The 27,486-nt window shown below is 37.5% G+C and overlaps 4 protein-coding genes and 1 long non-coding RNA gene across 6 annotated transcripts; all 5 read right to left on the bottom strand.

Moving 5' to 3' along the window:
* LOC109712644 (60S ribosomal protein L44) lies at positions 599-15,952 on the bottom strand. Of its 2 annotated transcripts, none has more exons than XM_020236334.1 (4): positions 15,865-15,952; positions 1,315-1,494; positions 1,026-1,100; positions 599-924 (listed from the first exon to the last, which is right to left on the bottom strand). In XM_020236334.1, the coding sequence occupies exons 1-4, from the start codon at positions 15,865-15,867 to the stop codon at positions 865-867; spliced, it is 318 nt and encodes a 105-aa protein (XP_020091923.1). In that variant the 5' UTR covers positions 15,868-15,952; the 3' UTR covers positions 599-864. The 2 variants fall into 2 exon arrangements, with proteins under 2 accessions (XP_020091923.1, XP_020091922.1); XM_020236333.1 differs by lacking the exon at positions 15,865-15,952 and adding an exon at positions 2,948-3,087.
* Positions 3,345-5,979, bottom strand: LOC109712641 (pentatricopeptide repeat-containing protein At3g53700, chloroplastic-like). Its single transcript, XM_020236331.1, is given in 2 exon segments — positions 3,345-5,087; positions 5,090-5,979. Coding segments are annotated over 2 exon segments (2,292 nt in total). The 5' UTR covers positions 5,844-5,979; the 3' UTR covers positions 3,345-3,549.
* LOC109712645 lies at positions 13,076-15,111 on the bottom strand. Its single transcript, XR_002216924.1, has 2 exons — positions 14,970-15,111; positions 13,076-13,948 (listed from the first exon to the last, which is right to left on the bottom strand). It is a non-coding gene; the product is annotated as an uncharacterized LOC109712645 (long non-coding RNA).
* LOC109712640 (pentatricopeptide repeat-containing protein At3g53700, chloroplastic-like) lies at positions 16,299-18,898 on the bottom strand. Its single transcript, XM_020236330.1, is given in 3 exon segments — positions 16,299-16,732; positions 16,735-17,004; positions 17,007-18,898. Coding segments are annotated over 3 exon segments (2,289 nt in total). The 5' UTR covers positions 18,787-18,898; the 3' UTR covers positions 16,299-16,493.
* On the bottom strand, positions 20,209-22,456 carry LOC109712643 (septum-promoting GTP-binding protein 1; the record flags this gene model as incomplete). Its single annotated transcript, XM_020236332.1, is given in 5 exon segments — positions 20,209-20,628; positions 21,672-21,755; positions 21,888-21,927; positions 22,140-22,236; positions 22,336-22,456. Coding segments are annotated over 5 exon segments (507 nt in total), but the record flags the coding sequence as incomplete, so codon positions are not given.

The following is a 27,486-nucleotide window of genomic DNA, read 5'->3' as shown; positions in this document are numbered from 1 at the left end:
TCTTTCAGTTTTCCAATAAGCATGCAGAAATTTCAAAGCAGAAGCTCAAATTGAAAGCTCATCTACCAACAATAAAGACCATTGCAAAAGTTAAAACTACTAGTTTTTTCAATAGATTTATTCCAACAACACTTGTATAGAAACTCCCGCAAAGCCGAACAGGCCTTATGTTATCTGTCTATCAGAGATCACCAACATTATAAACATTCTGTGCTTTGGAACAACACATGTAGAGAGATGTTTTGGAGATAATTTCGACAAAGCAAATGACAACGATCTGCACAAACCCCACCTGAGTATAAACTCACATCCAAGCAACATACTGAATTTCACAAGACATTATATACTTAGGAACAATCTAACAGCATTTTCAGTGGTTATGTACATCGCCTGTGTGACGGTCTTTTGTTTTTTGTTTTCAATTCCAGCTTTCTATATGTACAAGTAGAAATTCCTTGTACATAACAAGATCAGTAGAGATGCGACAGATACGAGCAGCAAAAGAAATCCACAAGCCAATGACTAAGAAATAATCACTCTTACAAAAGGGTTAAATATCGCAGAAAGATTCAGCACCACAACTCAAACAAGAATCTCATAAAGTAAGATCAATGCTTAAAAAACCACTCAAGCGCATCCTATAGAAAAAAGTGTGCACCAAGTTCATTCTGGATTGAAACACTAGAAAAAGATAGTACCCGAGACATGAACAACATTAATTGATCCCAAAATTCACTAAATTAAATAAAACATCTGACAATTTCAAAACTAAAACAAAACTCCATCCGAAAGAACTAATCTTTAACAATCCATTGTGGCCAGAAACAAAAGGTAGATATGGCAATTAACTTGCAATAGTAGCAACTAGAAGAGAGAAGTGCCCTTCCCTTTCTTGTCTCCTCCAATCTCAAAATGCTTGCATCTCTGAACAAGAGAAAAGCCACAAGACAACATTCATCAGAATCCTGTTTAGAAAACAAACCACTATTATCTGATGGCAAAATTCTAATCTAAGAAACTTATACCTTAATCGGGTGCTGCGAGTAGTGCTTGCAACTCTGACACTGCAGTTTCAACACAATCTTCTTGGTTGTTTTTGCCTGGCAAATAATAATTACTTGATGAACATAATTTCCCATTACATGCATGATAAATTACCACACTTCGAAGCATCTCACAATAATACATCTATTAAAAGAGATCACCAATTGTTGCTTAGCTTTAATGCAGTATAATATTAAGAGAAAAACAAATGGAATGTTAAAAAAAGTACAGTTACATGGATTCCTTATTTGCCGGAAGAGGAAAAATTACCTTCTTGTGGAAGACGGGCTTTGTCTGGCCACCATAACCCGACTGCTTCCGGTCGTAACGCCGCTTCCCTTGAGCAGACAGGCTATCCTTACCTTTCTTATACTGAGTAACCTTGTGGAGAGTGTGCTTCCTACACTCCTTGTTCTTGCAGTAAGTCTTCTTTGTTTTCGGCACGTTCACCTACAGGTAAAACCATGAATTAAAGGAACGACTCAAATAGAACGCTCATCATGCTGCTGAAGTTCTTTGCTGTCTAGTTCAACTCTACACCGTAAAATTAAGAATCAAATTGTTAGCTCTAAGCACTCACTCCTTGCAAGCATTATCAGGGTAGAGTTGGAATTAGGAGTATGTTAGGCATAACCAACTCCACCCTAATCCAACCGCCACCATCGACACCACACAAGCACACTCCGTAATGGAGTTCGAAAGAAAACAGCCCAAAATTTAAATTTAACTAAAACTACAGCAATCAGAATACATCAGCAATGGCTATGGGTGAACTTCAACCTATTTCTCTCCTCTACATTCTTTGTAGACATATCAAGACGTGATAACCAGGAATTAGCTAGACAATAAGTCAATAACTGACAATGTAGAATCTTCAACTGCACCATGTCATATTGGAGTTCACATAGTAGAAATGAAAGGACAGGATATTAAGAATGAAAAAGATAACAATAAAATATATCAGAAGTGAGAGATTATAAGAAGAGAAAGAACACTCAAAACAAGAAAAAGGAAGCAAAGATAAGACAGGTAGAATAGAAAACATAGAAGATTAACAATTCTAACCTTCAATATCAAACCTTGAGTTTTCACATTCCATTAGAGGACTTGGTACCAGAAACATTCAACTAGACATTAAAATTTATCCTAGATTACCAAAATAATGAAAAACATATAATGGACCCAATTACAAGATATGAACCTCTACCTTGGAGGAAATAATAAACCAACATATAATCTCAAAAAGTACATAATATCCTCTAATTGTCATTCATAACAGAGAATAACATAAACATAAATTACAGAATGAGAGAGGAGAGTCTCAAACGCATAACCTGGTAAAACAACAAAACGTACTAGACATCCTAACAAACCTCAACTGCAACCCGACACAAAACTCCTACGTTAGCTTCTCAATATTGCACAAGCACTCAAGAATATTCACAATTTTTAATAGTGATTGCAACCCAAAAAAAAGAATTAGTATCATATTGCCAAAGAACCACGGATACAAAACACATGTTAATTCAATCCAATCGAGAGAAATTAACTAAATTACTTTGCTAAATATCCAGTAAATCACAAAAGCACCCTTTTTTTCACTAAACTCAATCAAAATACCCAAATCTCACCAGCATCCACCAGTTTATAGAATCCCACTCGAATTAATCATCAATAAACACAAAGACACCGATAGAACAATCCCAGAGTGTTACAATTAACATCCCACAGATCCCTTACTTCATTCCGCATTATATCCTCCAAGATTCATCATTTCAACCCCAAGTCGAAACACGCCGCATATATTTCTATGAACAAATCAAGAGCAAGAGAAACCAACCCCATTTCGATCTAGAAAGAGAGATTAGAGATCGGAGGTAGATAAAGAGAGAGAGATTCGTACCATTTTTGCGGCTACGGTTAGGGTTTCGAATCCGAAGCCTCCTCGTTCCTCTTCACAACCCGCCGAAGAACCCTAGCTGCGGAGTTCGACTTCGAAGGGCGTTTCGAGCTTTTATATCTAGGTCACCGGAAAGGGCACGGTGATAAATTTCCAATTTTACCCTCAACTTTTAATTTTAAGACGGTTGAACCATTCCTTTGGCAAATTAGGCTGTTAATGGGCCGGACCCCCAAATGAAGCCCACGGGCTTCATTGGTTTGCTTTACTACACAATTTTTTTTAAAATTTTTTATTTTATTTTTTAAGATAGGATTCGAAACAGAGAGTCAAAAACTATCATCTTAGGCCTTATTTTGTATTACCATACACTCAAATTCTAGAGTATAGCTTAGTCTCATTGCAGAAACTAAAACCACTTTATGGAAAATTCTCAATCATAAATGCAATTTCAAACATTTAACTCAAAAAGTGTACAAGAAATTAAACTACTCTCCCCTCATGTTGCTGCATATACTTCTCGACAAATTGATCGATTTTACGGCATAGAGGAGGACTCCCTTTTGGTACCATCTTACTCTCAGATCTTTCTGAGTTTCAGCATATCATTTGTATCTTCTTTCCGGCTTTCTTGTACTGAGGATTCGGCCGAAAGCAGTTAGTCCATCGTGAAATTTACGAATCTTAAGAAAGCCCTTCACCATCGAAACTTCTTTTTCCGCGAACTCAGCCCTCTCCATAACCAATTCAACCAACCTATTGAGAGTGTCCTCCATGGCCAAGTTTAGAAGCCCTTCAGCTAACATGGAAAAGGAAGCGAACTCCGGTACGAACCCATTCTCTATCATCTCCTCCAAGAAATCAACAGCTTCCTTTATAGGCCCGCCGCCGCGACACAGCCCGCGAAACACAATCTTATATGTAATTGCATCCGGAGCCTCGCCATTCTCTCTCATCTCTCTAAATAGCCTGACGGCTTCTGTAGTTTTTCTCTGCTTAAAAAGTGCTTGTATTACAGGGTTGTAAGCTTTCGGAGTTGGGACCATTCCTTTCATTTGTATTGTCCTAAGCAGTTTACATGCAATTTGTGTCCTATTTGCCTTGCAAAGACCACTCATAAGAGTTCCGTAAGTGACAATATCGAGTTCGCACCCGTTCGAAGTCATCGTTTGAACTATATCCGCCGCCTTCTTTATATTTCCTTGCCTGCAATAATGGGTCAGAAGCGAATTATATGTGAGCTTATCAGGTTTCAATCCTTCCATTATCATCTGATCAATTAATTCCGTGGCGTCATCGACTCTATTATTCTTGCACAAACCATCAATTAGGGTATTGTATGTCACCAGGTTTCTTGAAACACCTTGCAGTTCCATTTGATCAAACACCTCCTCCGCCTCCTCTATTCTGTTGTTCTTGCACAACCCGTCGATGAGAGTATTATAAGTCACGGTGCTTCTCGCACAACCATTTGATTCCATTTCCTTCATCAAAACCAGAGCTTTACCTAACTTACCATTAAAACAAAGGTGATCGATCAAAATGTTATAAGTAATTTCGTCCGGCGGGCATCCGTTATTCTTCATCTCCTCGAACATTTGAAGAGCAATTTCGTGATCTCCCGCCTTGCAAAGACCCCTAATAAGTGAATTGAAAGTATAAACATCTGGTAAAAGACCTTTGAGTGTGAGGCCACGTGCGAGCTCCATGGCTTCTTCAAGCCGGTTTTTCGCACACATTGTACTAATTAGAGTGTTGTAAGTCACTGTATTAGGCAAGCAATCCCTCTCTACCATTTGATTCAAAACACCCATAGCCTCTTCAATCTCTCCATATTTACACAACCCACCAATTAAGGTATTATAAGTAACTACGTCGGGATCATGCCCTTCTTGAAGCATCACATCTAATATCTCGAGAGCGTGCCTGATATGCCCAGATTGGCATAACCCATTGACAAGTGTGTTAAAAGTGAACTTATCAGGATTAAATCCCTTAATAGACTCTTCTTGCACAAATTCAAGGGCATCTTCTACTCTCCCCTGTTTGCAGTACCCATGAATCAAAACATTCACTGTTACATTTGTTGGCGAGCAATTCACCTCCAACATCCTCTCCTTCACTCTCAAAGCACCCTCCATATTCCCTCTTCGATAAACCCCTGCATTAAAGTAGTAAACGTAATCTCATCGGGTGCGAGACCGTAGCTAGACATTTCCTCGAACATCAACTCTGCGGTCCGCAATTGATGGGTTTTACACAAAGCTTTTATCAATATATTAAATGTCGAAACATCGGGTTTAATTCCTCTACTACCCATTTCAGAGTACACAGATTCAACTAGCTTTATCTTGTTTCCCTCCACAAGAACATTAAGAAGATAATTATAAACATCTGTTTCCGCAGCGAGTTCAAACTCATCCATGAAATTAAGAACCACATCAACAGCTTCATCAAACAACTGGAACTTAGAATAGCTTCCGACGAGGGTTAGAAAAGTACCCACTTTGATTCCGAACCCCGAGCGCTTCATTTCGCGGAAAAGCGTCCTCATCTGATCGAAAGCTCCCGCCTTTCCGAGCTGTTGAAGGATCTCTTCGTAGAGGGGATACGCCGGCGCAAAATCGGAGCGATTCAAAGCGATATTTAGCAAACGGAGAGCGGATTCGGCGTCCTTCTCGCGGCGGAGGAGGGAAAGGAGGTCGCTTGGGGAGAGATTGGGGGGGAGTTGGGGAGTAGCGTTCGGGGACGAAGCGGAGGACACGGAGAGGTGGTGGGTGGGGTGGATTGAGGCGAAGAGGAGATGGGTCGGGGGATTTTGAGGTAGAGAACGAGGTGAGGGGGTTGGTTTGTGGGGGATTAAGCGAGAATGGGAGGTGAGAGGTGAGGAGAAAGCCATTGGGGCAATACTACAAACACGTAGAGCGCATATACATATAGAGCGAGAAAGAAGAGAAAGAGAGTGTGTGCGTGTGTGGAGGTGTGGGTGTTAACGGTAGTGGCGCTCTAACCTCATTGCATAAACTTTCGATAGTATTGAGGTGAAAGTGACTGAGTACTCCCTGAACAACAGGATATTTTGAAATGTACCCCTCGTTTTTTTTTGCCCAATTTTATTAGTTAATTGTTATATGTTGATTATTTCAGTTTTACTTACTAAAAAATAAACAAAATTTTTTAACTTTTTTATGATAAAATTTAGGAGTTTATTTTAGAAAGCTCTTCAATTAAGCAGATTTTATATAATTTTTTAGTCATTATATCATCATTGGATATGGCAGTTAACAAGTATCTTTTTTCTCAATTTTATTCTTATTTTAGTGCACGAAAATATTCAAGGAGAGTTTACTTTTCAAGTGATTCATTGATTTATATATTATTACTAAAGTTGCTTAGAGTGTTCAATGGACAAAATTTTGGTGGGCATCAGTCCCAAACAACTTGTTTGGGGACGGAGCCGATGGGTGCCGTGTGGTGTATCGGCGCCCATCGCGANTAGAACCTTTATCGTTCTCATTCCTAAAAAAGAGAATCCTGAACGTGTTTCAGACTATAGACCCATCTCTTTATGTAATGTGTGCTATCGGCTCTTAGCTAAAATTCTTGTCAATAGAATGAAATCACTCTTACCGAGCTTAATTGGTATTGAGCAAAGTGCTTTTGTTCCGACACGAAATATTAGTGACAATATTATGATTGTCCAAGAGATGTTTCATTCTATTAACACCGTGCGCAATGGCGACGCTATGATGTTTATTAAGTGTGACATGGAAAAGGCATATGACCGTATGGCTTGGCAAGCTATTTTATTTGCCATGCATCATATGAATTTTCCAAAAAAATGGTTAATGTGGATTGAGGCGTGTATTTCCTCACCAATGTACGCCTTGCTGGTCAACGGTAATCCCTCAAATTGGTTAAAACCAAAGTGCGGCCTTCGTCAAGGAGACCCGCTTTCTCCCTACTTGTTCATTTTAACTTCGCAATTGCTAACTCATATGCTTAATAAGAATTTGAGTGCGGGCAAAATATCTGGGTTTTGTATCGATAGTCGGACAAGAATATCCCACCTCATGTATGCTGATGATCTGTTGATAGTCACAATGGCTAAAATTCAAGAATGCAATGTGATTACTGAGACTCTTGAGTTTTATACCTCTATCACCAACCAAAAGGTCAACCTAACCAAATCCGCGGTCTATTTTCCGAACTGGATAAATAGAGACTTGAAACGCCGTATCCATCGGAAACTAGGCATGCAAGAAGGGTCCATCCCTTTGACCTATCTTGGCATCAAATTGGGCTATGGTAAGCAACTTCTGAGAGATTATGATGACTTTCAAGCTAAGGTGGATAGCAGACTGGCTTCTTGGAAGAGAAATAGCTTGTCCCAAGCGGGCAGATTGGTTCTCATCAATTCTGTCCTTGGGGCCATGTCGAATCACATATTTGCAAACTTTGCTGTTTCAAAAGGAGTGACAAATTCTCTCTCTAGAAAAATTCGTGATTTTCTTTGGGAAAAAAGGAATAATAAGAAGAGTCTACATCTTCTTAAGTGGGATAGTGTTACTACTGCACGGGTCAATGGAGGGCTTGGCATTCGTGACCCTAACATATCTCAGAAAGCTTTACTTGGGCCTAAAGTCTTCATGGTTCTAAATAACAACGAGCCCCTTTGGGTTAAGCTGGTGAAAGATAAGTACAGAGATTTCCACCCTTGGAAGTTCACTGATAGAAAGTATAAAAAGTGCTCTCCAGTTTTTAAGGCCCTTAGAGTTACAATGCATGTGATTCGTGATGGGATGTGTAAGCTCATTGGTGATGGTAAGGATACTACCATATGGGATGACCCATGGATCTTTTCTATACCTTTATCTTGAAAACCTACTTATATTAATATGAATGTTCGATTTGGCAAAAAGAAGGTTGCTAGACTCATTCGGGCAGGCAACTGGAATTATGATAGTCTGGTCGAGTGGTTTGGGCCAATTCTGGCTCACAATATTTGCAAAATTTTCTTAAGCCCTGATAATGGTTCTGATGAATGGATTTGGGCTCCTAAGAAGGATGGAAAGCCGTCAATTAAATCCATATACCATCACAAAAATCAAGGTTTCTACGTCCCTCAAGCGACCAAGTGGAAAGTGTTGTGGTCCTTACCGGTTGCTCCTCGTGTTAAGAACTTTTTATGGAAACTCCTCTGGAATAGGCTACCTACTAATGAGCGATGTTACTCACTTAATTCAGCCCCGTCTCCTTTTTGCATTTATTGCTCTACTCCGGAAGATCAAAATCATATCCTTTTAGATTGCATAAACGCTAGAAGAATTTTGGATGCCGTTATGGCGATTGGATTACTGAGGAGTGGATTGATGAGGGTAAAAATCTGGCTGTGGTCCAGCAACAATTTATCCACGCCTTGATAGCCAACACTTTTTAGCAAATCTGGAAGGAACGAAATGCCAGACAATTCTCCAACAATTCCTCTTCGATCCAAGTCATATTGTGTCATATCATGCATATGACTTTGGATTATATTTCTAAAATCCCTTTGCACACTATTGAACACTTGAATGCCAACAAATGGTGTCCGCCACCAAATGGTTGGATTAAAATTAACACCGATGCGTCCTTCAAGTCTGAAAAAGGCACTGTCGCTATTGGTTATATAGCTCGTACTAATTTAGGCCATGTTGTATTTGCTGCAGGTAGACAGATTGAGGCAAATTCAATATTGGAAGCTGAGGCAAAGGCAATGAAGGAAGCTATTGCGGAGGCGCATCAACATGGACTTCAACGAGTATGTTTAGAAAGTGATTCCTCTCTTCTTATTCAGTGCCTGTAACATGCCCAATCACCTCTATGGCCTCTGAGAGCTCTTGTGCTTGACATATCTAGCACCATGAAGAAGTTTGCTGTTACTCAAGTCCTTTTTGTTAAAAGGAAGGCAAACATGGTAGCCGATTGGCCGGCTACCAAAGCTAACTTGCCTCAATCTTCCTTATTTACTAATGCAAATCGACATTCAGAGTTCTGTCGCATGTTAGATAAGGATATAGAGTCTTTTTAACTTTTTCGCTGACACATATATATTTTCTGACAAAGATGTTTTTTTTTTTGAACTCTGCTTTGAACGCCTATACTTTGGTATCCTGTTTTATTTGGCTTCTTGCCATTTTTTGGTAATGAAAATTTAGTTTTTCTTTGAAAAAAAAATAAATTAGTGCAGCCAAATGTCTTATGCTAAGCAAAAAAAAAAAAAAAAAAAAAAAAATCTGGTGTTGCACTACACTGTCCGTACGTCGTATTACAATTGTACATTTTATACTCTATCCTTCCAGGGTTTTAATGCACTATTGGGTTCGGATATAAGTAAGAATTAACTATTACTGAGATAGGTACAAATATGGAGATAAGCAAAATAATGTTTGGATAAAAATTGGATTGTTTCCGGGAATAAAAAAAATAGCGTTTGAATAGATAATATGAAATAAAAAAAAATAGTGAGTGGTTATATATAGAAAATAGAAGTGTTGTTAGGGATAGTTATACCAGTTTATTTCAGATACTCGAGAATTACTATTCTCGAATAAAAAATTTGCGTTTGGGTATAAAAAGTATAAGAGGTTATCCCTTTCCTTATCCCCAATCCAAACACTGCTTAAAGTTTTCTTTCAAACTTTTTTTTTTTAATTAAAAACTTGCAGGGATTCATTAAAACCTTGATCAAATGGGGTACGATTTACACCTAACAAGTGAGTGCATGTGCCCATTTAATAGTCCAGCACACANTAGCGCTAGGAATTTTTGCTTATATATATATATATATATATATATGGCGCCCATCGGCTCCGTCTCCAAACAAATTGTTTGGCGACATATGCCCACCAAATTTTTGTCCGTGTTCACAAGGTTACAAATGTATTAATTCCCCAAATTTAAAACATTATTATTATATATAGTGCAAATTTATGTGGGAAAATGTTTTTGTTTCTCACAAGAGTTTTTTTTTTATTTTACTAGCGAATTCTCAAATTCATATGGTATTTTAAACTGTGTACAAAATAATAAAATATATATTTTTATCTATATCAATATATCAAAAAAAAATTAAAAAAAATTTATTATGGACAACCCATGGTTCAGATAATATTACATTTTTAAAATTATTGAATATGATCTAATTATTAAACGATTGGAGGGTTGGGATTACAGGAGATTGGGTTCGAAAAACGTACATTTTTTGGATTATTCAGTTGCTATATACCATTGTCTCTGTCGATATTGTTGTTTTCTTATCTTATCGAATCCAATTTAATTATGAATGTTTTTTTGAATACTTTTTTTTTAATACTCCTGTACGTATTTTTTTTGTTTAGCAAAAATGATTAATCATGAAAAGTTTTGTACAGGAAGTTATGCATGTGACTCCATATTAATTGTGAGACTAAGTCTCAGCAGAAATAATTAATGGATGTGGGACCTTTTGCGACCAAACCACCTCACAAATCTTGGTGGACTTTGACAAGTAAGGAATCGATCAGTTGACTACGTGGACTCTCTTCGATTCACTATTAATTAAAAGAAAAGGAGAGAGAAAAAGAAAGGAGAGAGGACTTCGACTCTGCTTGATAATGCAGAGTGTGTGAACATCTGGTGTTGCACTACACTCTCCGTACGTCATATTACAATTGTATATTTTATACTCTATCCTTCCGGGGGTTTTAAGGTACTACTTTGTTCGGATATAAGTAAGAATTAATTATTACTGGAATAAGTATAAATATAAAGATAAGCAAAATAGTATTTGGATAAAAATTAGATTATTTTCGGGAATAAAAAAAATAACGTTTGATAGATAATATGAAATAAAAAAAAAATAGTTAGTAGTTATATATAGAAAATGGAAGTGTTGCTAGGGATAGTTATACCAGTTTATTTCAGATACCCGAGAATTACTATTCTCGAATAAAAAATTTGCGTTTAAGAGGTTATCCCTTCCCTTATCCCCAATCCAAACACTGCTTAAAGTTTTCTTTCAAAGTTTTTTTTTTTAAATTAAAAACTCGAAGGGATTCACTAAAACCTTGATCAAATGGTGTAAGATTTACACTCCTAACAAGTGAGTATATGTGCCCATTTAATAGTCCAGCACGTGTGATCTAGACCTATATTTCCTGTATAATTTCAGATGAGATTAGATGACTAGAAATAAATAAATTCATTTTAACATGGACTTAAATACATTTCACCAACGACTCGATAAGGAGATTTTCGAGGAGAATGAGGGGAGCTAAAATCTGTTCAAATTTAGTAAAACGAATTTGATTCGCAATAGAAAGAAACTTCATGCATAGGAGAGAACCCCAATACTCATCAAATTACATTTTCTTATTTAATTATTGAAATATTCATTTCACCAGATACTAATTTAGTCAATTTGCAAAGGATATTATACTTCATAGTTGCAAGAGACAAACACAAACCACAAATGTTTCAGATAATATCCATATTAAACAAGGTGCAAAAGAACAGCTCTAAAAAGCACTTATTACAAAAGTAGCCTCACCATTATTCACTCTGATATTATAATAAGTCCCAGTGTTTGGAACCATAGCACAACAAAAGAGAGCCCCCCTCTTTTTTCTAGTTAACTCTCAGATATCAAATAGGAGGCTAAACTTCATAGCAAGGGGAGGCAGGAGTATAAGAGTGGCTAAGCCGACTCCGAATATGCGATGCGAGATTGAGTATGTCGCACTCAGCTGCGGCTTCTTTAAAGGAAGATGAGGTGATAGCGGACGGTTCAAAATTGGTTTCGCCGATTCAGATAAGGCCCGGCTTGAGTGAAGGGCCCGGGTTCCACTTGGAGGAAAGGATGAAGCTTGAGGGAGATTAGTAATAGTTTTGTAGGCCATTAATTGCTCACTAGTTGGTATGGGCCGGTCGAACCCTCTCATGGTGTGGTATCTGGAACTCATGCTACCGAGAATGCCTGAAAATATAACAAATTATCTGGGCAATAAAATTCTGCAATTTGTGACATATTAAGCTCGAATTTTTAATAGATATGCTGAGATTACTTCAGCAAAAGACCGTGAAAATGATCCGGGAGATTAATATGCTATTTTTGAAAATAAAATTTTAATCATGTTCGACATTTCAGAAAAATAGGATATAACTAACGACGGAAAGAATACTACACAGTTAAAATGGGAAAATAGTAGTTTCTCACCGCGAAGTGCGAATGGAGCATCTTTCTCAAGCATAAAGGGAGCACTCATCTTAAACCTTCTTGTTTCCTGCAAGGAAATATATCAAATGAAGTATTATCAGGTGATCAGGCACATGGAACATATTTGTTATACATGTACATATATGCATGTAAGCATATGCTAACACACATTTACAGTTTTGTTTAAAGTATTACTGGTTCTAAGCGGCAACTTATGATGAGAACTAACATGAAGGATGAGATTTGTTCACCCAGAAGAAGCTATCATTCAGAGCATAATGCGAAAACATACAAAAATGCTGAAATTGGAAATATCTAAAAACTTAATTGGAATATAAAGAAACAGAATCAGTAAACTGCAAAATCTTCAAACAACAGCTAATACTATATGAAAGTTCTATAGTGCTCATTACATCAATCAACATAATTTCATCCATTATCATGGCATAAAATTCTATCATTCCCAAGATGGTCGAATTAATCTTTCCAACCTAACCTGTTTCAAGAGTTCACACTTCACAAGCAATTGTAGCACCTTCATTTATGAAAGCTATCACACCAAGACCTTTTTCTACAATAATCAGAGCCCTTTATGTAACTTTTAGTTCATTTTTCCAGAAGTATAATGCTTACAAATGTGCAATACACATTGATGATCTATCTAACTAGTATCATCACTATTGAATATAGAATCTCAAGGGCCATCTATAAATAGATGGAGTATGATTAATGAGAGCTACACAGGTGCAAGCGTATATCTATACGAATAAGTGCGCGCGCACACTCTCAAATGTATGTACAAGCAACCACACACGAACACGTGCACGCGCGCACACACAACGTGCAACTATGATGCAGACCAAAAAAGTTTGGATGTATGTAAAAGCTGAGCTAAACCTCTAACAGCCACAAAGGGAATTAAATCTGAGATCGGGTCAAGGAAATAGGGTTCGAAGCAATGTCGAATAAGCTTTCAAAGGTCCCAATTGGTGCACCAAAACAGTTCCCTAGAATTTTTAAATTGGAAAATAGAAGGCTCAAAGGGTCGCACATCAGTATGTATTGATCTACTCATTTTGAACTGTTGGCATTTGGGGCCAAATATAAACCAATTTAATGTCTGCTCAGCATTATATTTCAGGCCAACCTATCCGAAGTCCAAAAGAGCTTCTTCAAACACTTAAACTCTAGCCTAGGAGATCACATTCCATCCCGGGCTTATTTTACCACTTGCATAAAAAAAGCAGAGTAATGCAAAGTGCAACTATACCACGCAGACTCAACAAAGTGCTGCAACAATATTATGCGTAATCTATATCTACATCAATCTTCTTTCTTCAATTTACATTATTTGATGAAAATATTTTTCTCTATAAGATATAGATTGATGTAGATATAAATTATGCATAATATTGTTGCAGCACTTTGTTGAGTCTACGTGGTATAGTTGCACTTTGCATTACTCTGCTTTTTTGATGCAAGTGGTAAAATAAGCCCTGGATGGAATGTGATCTCCTAGGCTAGAGTTTAAGTGTTTGAAGAAGTTCTTTTGGACTTCAGATAGGTTGGCCTAAAATATAATGCTGAGGAGACATTAAATTGGTTTATATTTGGCCCCAAATGCCAACAGTTCAAAATGAGTAGATCAATACATACTGATGTGCGACCCTTTGAGGCTTCTATTTTCCAATTTAAAAATTATAGGGATCCTGTCACACTCCGAGACCCAACGGAAGCCCGCCCGGTACGTGTCCAGACCCGCCATATGCCTGCAACATATAAGGCATCTACAAAAGAGCGATAAATGAAACAATAATAAAAGAACATCTAGGAGTATCAGAGCATAGTACAACTAGATTCTACAATAAGGAAGTAAGTAAAATAGCTAAATCCACTAAGTGTAAACCATGAAGTAGAAAATTCAAGTATTTAAACGAAATGAACAATAGGTATTTAAACATGAATATCTTGCTAAACCATTATGCCTCTACTTAGCATGACCTTGCATAAGTATAAATATTATTCTAACATATATGCATGAGTATAACCAACATGATGTCCACAATGTAAATAGTAAAATGTCAATGTTTACTAGTCTACTCAATGTCCACTTGGCATATTACATCATTAGTGTTCCAATCATGTAGGACCTACCCGTGGGTAGTCCGGCTTGCGCCGTGTCTAATGGCCACGTGGTAGTCAACATCCCTACCCTAGGAATGAGCCTCCCCAACGGCATACCATTTCGGGGCCCAATCCCGCACGGGCGAGCTTATGTCGTGATGGCTATCTCCGGAATGCCGGCTTGTGGGAAGCGACCCTCACAAGCATGTGCGAATGAACACAATGGCAAGCAAGCGTAAAAGTCCGTCTCAAGTCCAAAATCATCATGTCTAAAACATGGAATAAAGGCAATGTCTCAATGGCATATCACTATGTCATCATGTTGCAGTTTAACCGTTTACTAGGTTGAGTGCCCCTTCATGGCACTTTATCCACTATGTCAAACATGAATTCTAAGTCCAAGAGCATGTTACATAAGTCATCTTCTTTGCAAGAAACATGATTTCCAATCCCCTTATTAAAATGCTATGCATGGGTATGCCAACAACACATATATCTCTCTCTACTATATAGAGCTAATTTTTCATGATGCATAACATAAGGACTTTAAGCATTCTAAAATTCTCATAAATGCTATCTAGCATGAATGTGCATGCATTTCTATTTTACGACAAGCAAATATAACATAGGAGGAATTTCTCCCATATTCCATGAAGTCAAACCCACCAAGACTTCCTGCACCCTTCGTTTGCACTGACGAAGGTGCCTATGACTCTCCTAGCACCCTAAAAGTAATAAAAAGAGAGTTAAGCAAATCGAACGAACAACCCTAAGGTCGATCATTAATCATTTCAAGAAAAGGGTGAAAACTCACCAATAGTGAAGGAAACCTCTCTCAATCTCCAAATGAGAACTAGATCCTTTCAAATCCAACCTAAACAAAGATTCTAATTCAATAAATTGAGTTCCAAAAGCCTCTAATAAAAAATCCCCAAAATAAACCCTAGAGATCCTAATAAATATCAAACGCAAAACCTGGTAAAACGCAAAACCTGGTAAAACAACACAACATACTAGACATCCTAATAAACCTCAACTGCAACCCGACACAAAACTCCTACATTAGCTTCTCAATATTGCACAAGCACTCAAGAATATTCACAATTTTTAATAGTGATTGCAACCCAAAAAAAAGAATTAGCATCGTATTGCCAAAGAACCACGGATACAAAACACACATTAATTCAATCCAATCGAGAGAAATTAACTAAATTACTTTGCTAAATATCCAGTAAATCACAAAAGCAACCTTTTTTCACTTAACTCATTCAAAATATCCAAATCTCACCAGCATCCACCAGTTTATAGAATCCCACTCGAATTAACACATCAATAAACACAAAGACACCGATAGAACAATCCCAGAGTGTTACCATTAACATCCCACAGATCCCTTACTTCATTCCGCATTATATTCTCCAAGATTCATCCTTTCAACCCCAAATCGAAACACGTCGCATATATTTCTAGGAACAAATCAAGAGCAAGAGAAACCAACCCTATTTCGATCTAGAAAGAGAGATTAGAGATCGGAGGTAGATAAAGAGAGAGAGATTCGTACCATTTTTGCGGCTACGGTTAGGGTTTCGAATCCGAAGCCTCCTCTTTCCTCTCCACCACCCGCCGAAGAACCCTAGCTGCGGAGTTGGACTTCGAAGGGGGTTTCGAGCTTTTATATCTAAGGCACTGGAAAGGGCAAGGAGATAAATTTCCAATTTTACCCTCCACATTTACTTATAAGACGGTTGAACCATTCCTTTTGGCAAATTATGCTATTAATGGGCCGGACCCCCAAATGAAGCCCATGGGCCTCATTGGTTTGCTTTACTGCACCACAATTTTTTTTTCATTATTTTTTATTTTATTTTTTAAGATAGTATTCGAAACAGAGAGTCAAAAACAGTATCTTAGGCCTTGTTTGGTATTTTATTATACACTCAAATTCACTCGTAAGTAGCTTGTTCTTATACCCTAAACAAAGTTGACAATTGCAGAAACTAAAACCACTTTCTGGAAAATTCTCAATCATAAATGCAATTTCAAACATGTAACTCAAAACGTGTACAAGAAATTAAACTACTCTCCCCTCATGTTGCTGCATATACTTCTTGACAAATTGATCGATTTTACAGCATAGAGGACTCTCTTTTGCTACCATCTTACTCTCAGATCTTTCTGAGTTTCAGCATATCATTTGTATCTTCTTTCCGGCTTTCTTGTACCGAGGATTCGGCCGAAAGCAGTTAGTCCATCGTGAAATTTACGAATCTTAAGAAAGCCCTTTACCATCGAAACTTCTTTTTCCGTGAACTTAGCCCTCTCCATAACCAATTCAACCAACCTATTGAGAGTGTCCTCCATGGCCAAGTTTAGAAGCCCTTCAGCTAACATGGAAAACGAAGCAAACTCCGGTACGAACCCATTCTCTACATCTCCTCCAAGAAATCAACAGCTTCCTTAATAGGCCTGCCTCCGCGACACAGCCCACGAAACACAATCTTATATGTAATTGCATCCGGAGCCTCGCCATTCTCTCTCATCTCTCTAAATAGCCTGATGGCTTCTTTAGTCTTTCTCTGCTTAAAAAGTGCTTGTATTACAGGGTTGTAAGCTTTGGGAGTTGGGACCATTCCTTTCATTTGTATTGTCTGAAGGAGTTTACATGCAATTTGTGTCCTATTTGCCTTGCAAAGACCACTACAAGAGTTCCGTAAGTGACAATATCGAGTTCGCACCCGTTCGAAGTCATCGTTTGAACTATATCCGCCGCCTTCTTTATATTTCCTTGCCTGCAATAATGGGTCAGAAGTGAATTATATGTAAGCTTATCAGGTTTCAATCCTTCCATTATCATCTGATCAATTAATTCCGTGGCGTCATCGACTCTATTATTCTTGCACAAACCATCAATTAGGGTATTGTATGTCACCAGGTTTCTTGAAACACCTTGCAGTTCCATTTGATCAAACACCTCCTCCGCCTCCTCTATTCTGTTGTTCTTGCACAACCCGTCAATGAGAGTATTATAAGTCACGGTGCTTCTCGCACAACCATTTGATTCCATTTCCTTCATCAAAACCAGAGCTTTACCTAACTTACCATTAAAACAAAGGTGATCGATCAAAATGTTATAAGTAATTTCGTCCGGCGGGCATCCGTTATTCTTCATCTCCTCGAACATTTGAAGAGCAATTTCGTGATCTCCCGCCTTGCAAAGACCCCTAATAAGTGAATTGAAAGTATAAACATCTGGTAAAAGACCTTTGAGTGTGAGGCCACGTGCGAGCTCCATGGCTTCTTCAAGCCGGTTTTTCGCACACATTGTACTAATTAGAGTGTTGTAAGTCACTGTATTAGGCAAGCAATCCCTCTCTACCATTTGATTCAAAACACCCATAGCCTCTTCAATCTCTCCATATTTACACAACCCACCAATTAAGGTATTATAAGTAACTATGTCGGGATCATGCCCTTCTTGAAGCATCACATCTAATATCTCGAGAGCGTGCCTGATATGCCCAGATTGGCATAACCCATTGACAAGTGTGTTAAAAGTGAACTTATCAGGATTAAATCCCTTAATAGACTCTTCTTGCACAAATTCAAGGGCATCTTCTACTCTCCCCTGTTTGCAGTACCCATGAATCAAAACATTCACTGTTACATTTGTTGGCGAGCAATTCACCTCCAACATCCTCTCCTTCACTCTCAAAGCACCCTCCATATTCCCTTCTTCAATAAACCCCTGCATTAAAGTAGTAAACGTAATCTCATCGGGTGCGAGACCGTAGCTAGACATTTCCTCGAACATCAACTCTGCGGTCCGCAATTGATGGGTTTTACACAAAGCTTTGATCAATATATTAAATGTCGAAACATCGGGTTTAATTCCTCTACTACCCATTTCAGAGTACACAGATTCAACTAGCTTTATCTTGTTTCCCTCCACAAGAACATTAAGAAGATAATTATAAACATCCGTTTCCGCAGCGAGTTCAAACTCATCCATGAAATTAAGAACCACATCAACAGCTTCATCAAACAACTGGAACTTAGAATAGCTTCCGACGAGGATTGGAAAAGTACCCACTTTGATTCCGAACCCCGAGCGCTTCATTTCGCGGAAAAGCGTCCTCATCTGATCGAAAGCTCCCGCCTTTCCGAGCTGTTGAAGGATCTCTTCGTAGAGGGGATACGTCGGCGCAAAATCGGAGCGATTCAAAGCGATATTTAGCAAACGGAGAGCGGATTCGGCGTCCTTCTCGCGGCGGAGGAGGGAAAGGAGGTCGCTTGGGGAGATATTGGGGGGGAGTTGGGGAGTAGGGTTCGGGGACGAAGCGGAGGACACGGAGAGGTGGTGGGTGGGGTGGATTGAGGCGAAGAGGAGATGGGTCGGGGGATTTTCAGGTAGAGAACGAGGTGAGGGGGTTGGTTTGTGGGGGATAAAGCGAGAATGGGAGGTGAGAGGTGAGGAGAAAGCCATTGGGACAATACTACAAACACGTACAGCGCATATACAAATAGAGCGAGAAAGAAGAGAACGGGAGTGTGTTCGTGTGTGGGTGTCGGTGTATTGAGGTGAAAATGACTGAGTACTCCCTGAACTACAGGAGATTTTGAAATGCCCGCTCGTTTTTTTTTTTTTCCCAATTTTATTAGTTAACTGTTACATGTCGATTATTCCAGTTTTACTTACTAAAAAATAAACAAAATTTTTTAACTTTCTTATGATAAAATTGAGGAGTTTATTTTAGAATGCTCTTCAATTAAGCAGATTTTATATAATTTTTTAATCATTATATCATCATTGGATATAGTAGTTAACAAGTATCTTTCCTCTTAATTTTATTTTTATTTTAGTTGAGACACATCTGTGTATAAAAAAATAAAAAAAATATTTCTCAAACGTACGGACACACCTTCAATCTAGGCAAATTTGAAACAGACCCCCTGATTTGTTACTGGACTCCTTACCATACGAAGTCGGTAACGACTCCAACGCCGATTCCGACATCATCTCCACCGCGCTCTCGACTCGTCCCGTAGCCGCCGGCTTTTTCTCTACGATTCTAATTACGTTGCCGACTCCCTAATCCCTTAGATCGATCACTAGGCCCGCCCGCGACATGTTTGTGGAAATGCCCCAGTGAGAACTCAAAACTCACCTAGAGTAAAAGAAGCGTCTTTGGAGCATTTGATGGATAAGAATTTCCCCAAGGACGAGGATTATGTTGGTTACATGATCATGGTTTGCATGATCATGAGAGAATGATGTTGAATTTGGGAGTTATGAGGAACTCAACGTGTTTTTTTCTGTTCCGGTGCGGTGCGATCCAGTCGAAGGCATGGTGCTCGAAAGATGAACAACGAATCGGCGACGTGCCATGTTCCAGGTTATCGGTTTCCGACACATTGGCTCATTTCCACACTGAAGCTGAACAACATGTCGGAGGCTGATGCAGAGCAAAACTAGCAATAACTAGTAACTAAATTGTGTTGAAGTTGATTTTTTTTGTTGCAAATTACATTGCAGTAGAATCTTTTGTTAAAGGTCGTCTTTCGGGAGAAGAATAGTGTCATCTTTCGGCAGGAAAAGAAGTCGACGGTGCAGGTCACGAGTCGCCAAACGAATCTACTAGAAATCTGGTGCTCTGCAGTCGCTGAGCAGCTTCGTATGACCCTCAGGCGGGTCGTGTGTTATGTGTCGTTATCTGCTTTTGGATTCGTTGTCTGTTCTTTCTCTTTTTAATGAATGAAGCACGTAACACGTTACCTGTCTCTCCCAAATATAAATAAATAAATGCATATTTATAAAATGCCTTTTAACTTGTATTGCGTTACATTAGTTAGTTTGTCTTAATCCAACTAAACACTGAAGTGTACAATCACTTGGTGGAAACCAAAATTGGATACAAAGGAAAACAGGTGGATCATAAAAGATCCATTTGAAGATCACAAAAGATCCATTTTTATATAGGCCTTATCCTTGAACATTAAAGGAAAAGGAAAAAAAAAAAGTGAATGAAAAGTAAAAGAGGAGGAAAAGGGGTGGTTGCATGGACAACATTTGCTATGTACAACAATCTTGCACCTGCAAGAGCAAATAGCCATAGAATTGGCAGAAAAAAAAAAAAAAAGCGAAAGAAAACGAAATGAGAGCCTAAAAATCTATAGTCGGTTCTCCGATCGTCAAGTTTCTCTCTATGGTCCACGGCAGGTTAAAGAGCTTCGCGGTGATGAACTTGAAAATCTTATTGACATTTATGTTGTGGGTGGCGCTCGAAAAGAAGAGAGTTGCTTTCATCACTCTTGCGTATGCTCTGGCCTGCAAATGAAATAGCGTAAACCGTTTAGTTCGACTAGAACTGGCTAGTACTACAAAATTTGTAAGCAATACTAATAATTTTTTTTGCTTTCGCATGAAATTGATGCACAACTACAAGAATATATGCGAGGTCCACGAAATCTCACATATCAATTAATTGCCTCTTCTTGAAGAATTATGACTAGAACTTGTTGAAGGAGAGGCTTGTAATAGATTCAGTCTCAATGCTTTCTTGTTAGATACATTGGAGTTGAATTTAGATGTAAAATGTACCTGTACCGTTCTTTTCAACTCTTTTTAGTCATAGTTGCTAATTTCTATAACCAAATGTTGCTATTAATAACAGAAGAAGCCGAAAATGAAGAAAACGATGCCTCATCTACAATCCAATTTAAGTATTCGTAAATTGGACACCTTCAGAAGGACTTGTTGAGAGCTTCCTATTCACTCCACCCACATCTCTTAAGGTCCTACCGGAAACTTTACTAAATCATCTAAGGACCACTTCTCACAATCAATGGCACAATATGATTCAAATGCTTTTGTTTCTGATGTATTAATCTTAAGTTTGGTACTCTGTAACTTTCAGAAAATAAATTTTCAGCATGGATTACTTGGTGATGATTCAATACTTTGCCCCTTGCTTTGCATAATTGATTTGTGGGGTACAAAACTTTGTAGAGGGCCCATGAGACAAAGATATATTCTCCTTGAAACCACTTAATCAACATCGTAAGTACATTGTATTCCTATTTTGATTTGCTGTAGATTGCGTCCTTATCAAAATGATACGGTGCATTAAAGCTTTTGCCTATCATTAAATGAAAAGAATATGTACTTCGATCGCAAAGTTTCGTATTTATATTGTATAATTAGCTGTGTTATCATGAAACTTTTGTGGCTAAAGTTAACACAATTGAAATATTTAGGATGCTTAAGTTCTCGAAGTTTTTCTGATTAACAAACAGAAACTGTAAAAGTGTTAGCACATTTATCTGACAAAAATTAACAAATAATTGCAGGGTTGTTGGAAAAGAGATTACCTGATTAATAATCATCCATTGCATTTCAAGAGGAAGCTGAACAAAGTCATCGAATTTGGTTCCTATTAAGATCGGTAACGCCGTCTGTGTAGAAATACAAAATTGAGATAGTTATTAATACGCAATAATTACTATGTTTTTCATAATGTAGAAAAATTAGATATCTAACTATGTGAGAATGATTATACTCATGAAAAATTGGACAAATTGCAATACCTTATTCCATTTTCTTGCGCGCTGATACCAATCAATAGCACTGAAAAATAAACAAAAAGTTGTTTCATAAGTAATTATGAAACATTTATAAGTAATTTTGAAATCATAAAAACATGAATAACGTACAAAAAGAAAAAAGGTTGAAATGTAGTATCTAAATCCTTTCTAAACTGGGTATAAAAGAAAATTTTGAATCGCGAATCTTTATCAAAAAATTAATTGGAAATACCGATAGAAAAAAAAAATACGAACTTATTCAGCGTGCATCGGCTGGTGAGATCGAACATGATGAGGATCGCCGCAGCATCTTTACATGCGATCGGGACGTGGTCGCGAAATCGGCTCTCACCTTCGGAAATTTACCAACATGAAAAAACTAAAATTAAAAAAAAAAAACAAAGAATTGAATTCGAATTCATAATATTTGATACTAAAATTTGATTCATACCTCCAACATCCCAAATGCTAAATGTGATCCTTGCTCCTCTAACTACTAAAACTTTATCCATTAAATTTAGCCCTCTCATTTGTAGCCCCTTTTGTTCCTCCTCATCTCCCACATACTTAACCTGCAAAAATTGAAATAAACCAATCAAATTTTTCGCTCTCCCCCCCCCCCCCAAAAAAAACAACAACAACAACAAATTATGAACAACAATAATACTGAATTTTGAAAATGACATAAAACTACATGAATATAATACAATGAAACAGAGCTTTTATTTTGGGGGCAATAATTATTAATTTAGAAAATAATGATTAGATTAAACAATCATCTACATTACCATGAGGCTCGTTTTCCCAATATGGCAGTCTCCGAGGAGGCCTCACTTTCAGGGACACCAGTCCGAATCTCGCCTCGATATTCCGTGCCGCGCCGCGGGACGAAGAGACGCTGCCGGGGCCGGCGCCGGCGCGGCGGCGCCGAGGCGGCGGTACCGGCCGGAGCACGAGGCGGGGCCGGCGCAGGAGCAGGCGAGGAGGTGGTCGAGGAGGCGGCGGACGAAGCGGCGGAGGAGGCGGGCCCACTCGGGGTCGACGGCGGCGCCGCGGCGGCAGAAGCGGCAGCCGCGGTGGATCGTCGTCGTCGTCGTCGTCGTCATCGTCATCGTCGTCGTCGTCGTCGACGATCGGAATTGGCGGCGGCGGCGACGGAGATTGGCCGAGGGACGAGCTCGGCCATGAACGGAGGAGAGGGGGGAAGGGAATCGTATGATGCGGTGCTCAAATGCTAATATATTCCTGGCGCTTCTTACGTCTAAACTTGTCCCTCTCTTTTATCGGCAAAATTCCACAGTTGGTCCCCGAACTATCCCCATTTTATAACTTACCTCACATACTTTTTATCCACCGGTTTAGTCCCCGAACTATTCCCATTTTTTAACTTAGCTCACGTATTTTTTATCCACCGGTTATTGTCAGTATTGAACTCGCGACCTCACAAAAGATAGAGATTTAGAATTGACTCTAAAATTATATAATTCAAAAAATATAGTGTCAAAATGATGTAGGGCTCAGCCACATTAAGAGGAAAAAAATACGAGAACAAAAAAAAATAACATACAAAGAACTAATTTTTTGATAAAGATGAAAATATTATTAATTAATTCTCAAAACTTTGATTACAATATTCGAATGCCATGCCTAAATATATAGGCAATATCTGAATCCTAGTAGACGCAGATAATAAGTTGTTATATGTTTCTAAACCTAATCACATAATATAGATGGAGGCAGAGATAATTAAATTTGGGTTTCAAATCCGGCCGAAATGGCTTCGCGATTTCACGCATAGATCTTGAAAATATTTTTCGAGCTGGTGTTGCACGCTGAAATCGAATATTCGAGCGAAAATTTATGACCATTTAAATATTTCTCGCAACGAAAGTTTTGACTCAAATTCGTTGGGTCGCGTTGCTCCAGAAGCTCTAATGCCAAATTGGCCGCATCACAAAATTATCTGTAATAGCTACAACAAGATTATTCTAAGAGACTAATTTCATTTACTTTTCTAAAAATTCAAAATTTAAAATGCATAGGAACCACGTGGTAACATCAGAATAGCACAAGGGCGGATGCGAAAATGTCGGAGGTCCTTACCTCACCTTTTCGAGTTGGATTTGTATATCCACATTTTTTTTTTAATTATTATTATTATTATTATTATTATGTTTTTTTTATTATTTTAATTAATTTAAATATTATTATTATTTGTCGTCGTTGTTGTGGCAACGACCGGACGGGACGTGTGGAGGGAGACGGTTGACCGGTTTTTGTTACGAGTCGTCGGTCGGTCGCTGCACATTTTTTTTTTCCAAATTGCCGGCTTTTTGTGCGTCCTTATGGGCCGTTTATTTTGATGTAAGTGGACGGCTGAAACTCAAATTTTATTATTTTCGATATTTATTTTAGTACAAGTTAAAAAATATAGTGTAACTCATGTTATGTTATATTTTTATTTTATCTATTCTCGACTTTTCTCTCTCTCTGAAGTGCTGAACTCAATTTCCGCCATGCTAACCCTTTTCTAAAAAATTTATTAAATAGTAATAGAATAGAATTATCTTATTTATAATAAATTAGGAGTACATTTATATAATAATAAAAATTTTAATTATTTAATAGGTTAAATTTTATAGCGGTAAATTTAACACTATATTTAGGAGATAACGGAATCCACTCGCTTATATTAAAACAAACGATAGAACTCAAAAAACTAATTTCATCAACACCAAGTTAATATTAAAACAAATAGAATAAGATAATTGAATTTAACTTTCAGACTGTACGAGTTACGTGAAAACAAACAATAAAAAAATAATCACACTTTAAGAAAACTCAAACACCACTACATTTGAGTTACATTGGATCTACAAATAATCAATCCAAACGCCCCCTTAATGGGTCAGGTTGTTGGATTAGCTTCGAATCCAACTTATGTCAAATAATAATAGTACCATGTGGAGTTGAGCTGGAATGCTATCGATAGCAAACGAGTTCCGTTGTCACATATTTATTTTTAATGATCGAGCCTCCAAATTGATGATCGACATTGTTGAACATGATCTATATCACTTGAAGCATTTAGAAATCAAATTTCAAATTTTTATGACATTATTGACCTAATTATCAAAGTGTTTCAAATTTTATAATTTTAATGGTCTATAGAAAACGTTTTCTTGTTTAACAGTGTAAAAATATCCAAATTAATTGAATTTTGCTTAGAAAATTTTTTAAACTATTTAGAAGAAGATCTATACTCGTGATCTGTATTACAAGACTCCAATCATCACCCGTTCATTTTTGTGTCTGGTTGATGGATAAGAAAACAATATAAAAAAGACATAAAATTTGATTTCTAGATGCTTCAATTAGTATAGATCAAGTTCAATAGTGTCGATCGTCGATTTGGAGGCTTTATCATCGAAAATAAATGGGTTGCAACAGAGCCCGTTTGCTACCGATAGTATTCTAACTCAACTCATAACATATATTATGTATACTTGGGTTGATCAAATTTGATTCGATTATGTTTTCGATGAAACTTGTTAGTGTTGGGAATTCGGTACTAGCCCCGGTACCGGATCTCGTGAATCCGCAACCCGCTCCGATACCGACTGCTGTGGATCCGGTATTGATTGTTGGGATTCCGCAACGGAAACGTCAAATCGGATTTTTACCATAAACCCGTCTCCTCAGCAAAAGCTGATACAATCATAAAAGAGAAAAATATGCAGGTAAAATAAGATTCATTAAATAAGAGAAGATTACACTTGACTCCTCTTCTGCACAGAGTAGCTACAACCCGAGCCCTCTTTCTTGAATCTCTCCTACCCTTCTCTCGTCTTCTATAATTCCACAAAGAAGACAATCATCCACGCACACCCATACACTAGGTGCACTCAACACATTGGATAACTCTCTCTCTCTCTCTTTTTCTCTCTCTCGGGTACGGCACCCACAAGCTCCTGCCGTACACCCTCACAGCTTCTCTAAATTAATTTTACCCAATGCATTATTTATAATGCTCCAACTAGAATGTACCCAATTCTAGTATATTTAGGATTTCTACTCCAATTAATATCTAAATCTGTCTTAATCAATCTCTAATAGATTTAAATATTAATCCTAATTTAGTTAGGTTTATCCTCTAATTAATATTTAAATCTTAATTTATCTCAAACAGATTTAAATATTAATTCTTATCCAAATAGGATTTAACTACAAATCTAACCAAATCCTAACAGTTAGGGCCGTTGTGCTTGCTTCACCGAAAATGGAGAGGAATGGATTGATTTTTGACCGCAAATACTTATATTTGTTGTTTAGTTCACCGCAACTTTACCTTCAGCCGAAACTCAAACTCTTAAAAATATCGCATGCTAAAGTTAATTACAAAGAAAAAAAAGTATTAATTCATATCTCGCATGTTTAATTAGTTTATGTATTATTTATTTTCTATTAAATAAATAGTAAAATTAGAAGAACTTCAGTTCTATAATCTTACAAACAGATAAAAATAAAATAAAATTTACCTAAACTTTAGTTCTTCCAAAGATCTATTTTAGCCGCAACTTCACTTTCGGTGAAACACGCACAAACATGTCCTTCACTTGACCTATTAAATTTTATAAGTATGACTTCGTTGGATGTATCAATCCATCAATTCAATCCAATCAGATTTGACAACACAGGACATTTATCCATGATCATTTAACCCAACCCGACTCCTCGAAAAAGCTTAAAAACTTTAAAATCTAAATTTACTAAATACGATCAATAATATAATAATTGTCTCTAAATATTTATAACATCCTCAATTCGCAGAAAACAATAATATTTTGCCATAAAACAATAACAATTTTGCTGCAAAAAAAATTTTATTATTATTTTTTATGCTTCAGCAAAAATTTGGCTGTTCTATTGCTTCTTTTTGTAAGTTGGTCATAAATATTTCTCCACGAAAAATCTATCTTTCTTATAGTCTACATAAATCATTGATTGAGAAGAACATTTTAGGGGTTGGAATCAAGTGACTTGTGCTATTGGGTTTGGTGACTAAGAAGCTCCCTCTTTTTTCTCATGTTTTTTTTTTCCATAAAAAGTTTAGAATACCAATTCATATATATTTACACACAAAAGCACAAGCTTCTTGCAGAAGCTACAGAAAAAGCCTAAGCCTAAAAGTGCTTTTAAAAGGTTTAGGGGTTTTGGGGCATCATGAAAAGCTAAGGCTATAAAAAGGAACCAACTCGCAAGCGTGTGTGTGAGCTTCCACTAATAAATTAGATATCATCAAGGCATGTTTGCCACTAATCTCCAATTAATGGCGGTGGCGGCGATCCCGAGGTGGAAATTAATTTAATGTGACACCAACAACCTTTTTTAAGTAATTTTATGTAACACCCTAGCACAGTGAGGCAGGCTTGTTTCGTGTTATTTAGGTAGCATATTATTCGCTTCATTTATTTTTTTTTTTTTTAAAATTTAGCCAGAAATGTGAATTAATTAGAATTCAAATTTAAAACCTCGAGTACCAAACATCAAATCCTTTATCACTTGAGTTAGGAACAGTAGGCAACACTAATAATTTTTAAAG

Source organism: Ananas comosus, linkage group 7 (assembly GCF_001540865.1).
Source record: "Ananas comosus cultivar F153 linkage group 7, ASM154086v1, whole genome shotgun sequence".
NCBI lineage: Eukaryota > Viridiplantae > Streptophyta > Magnoliopsida > Poales > Bromeliaceae > Ananas > Ananas comosus.
This window is presented reverse-complemented; position numbering and strand designations above follow the sequence as displayed.

Excerpts from the sequence above, each read along its gene's own strand:
- LOC109712644 (XM_020236334.1), bottom strand. Across the intron at positions 1,101-1,314 it reads AGCCCGTCTTCCACAAGAAG|GCAAAAACAACCAAGAAGAT; the intron begins GTAATTTTTCCT and ends ATTATTTGCCAG. Across the intron at positions 925-1,025 it reads ACTCGCAGCACCCGATTAAG|AGATGCAAGCATTTTGAGAT; the intron begins GTATAAGTTTCT and ends TCTCTTGTTCAG.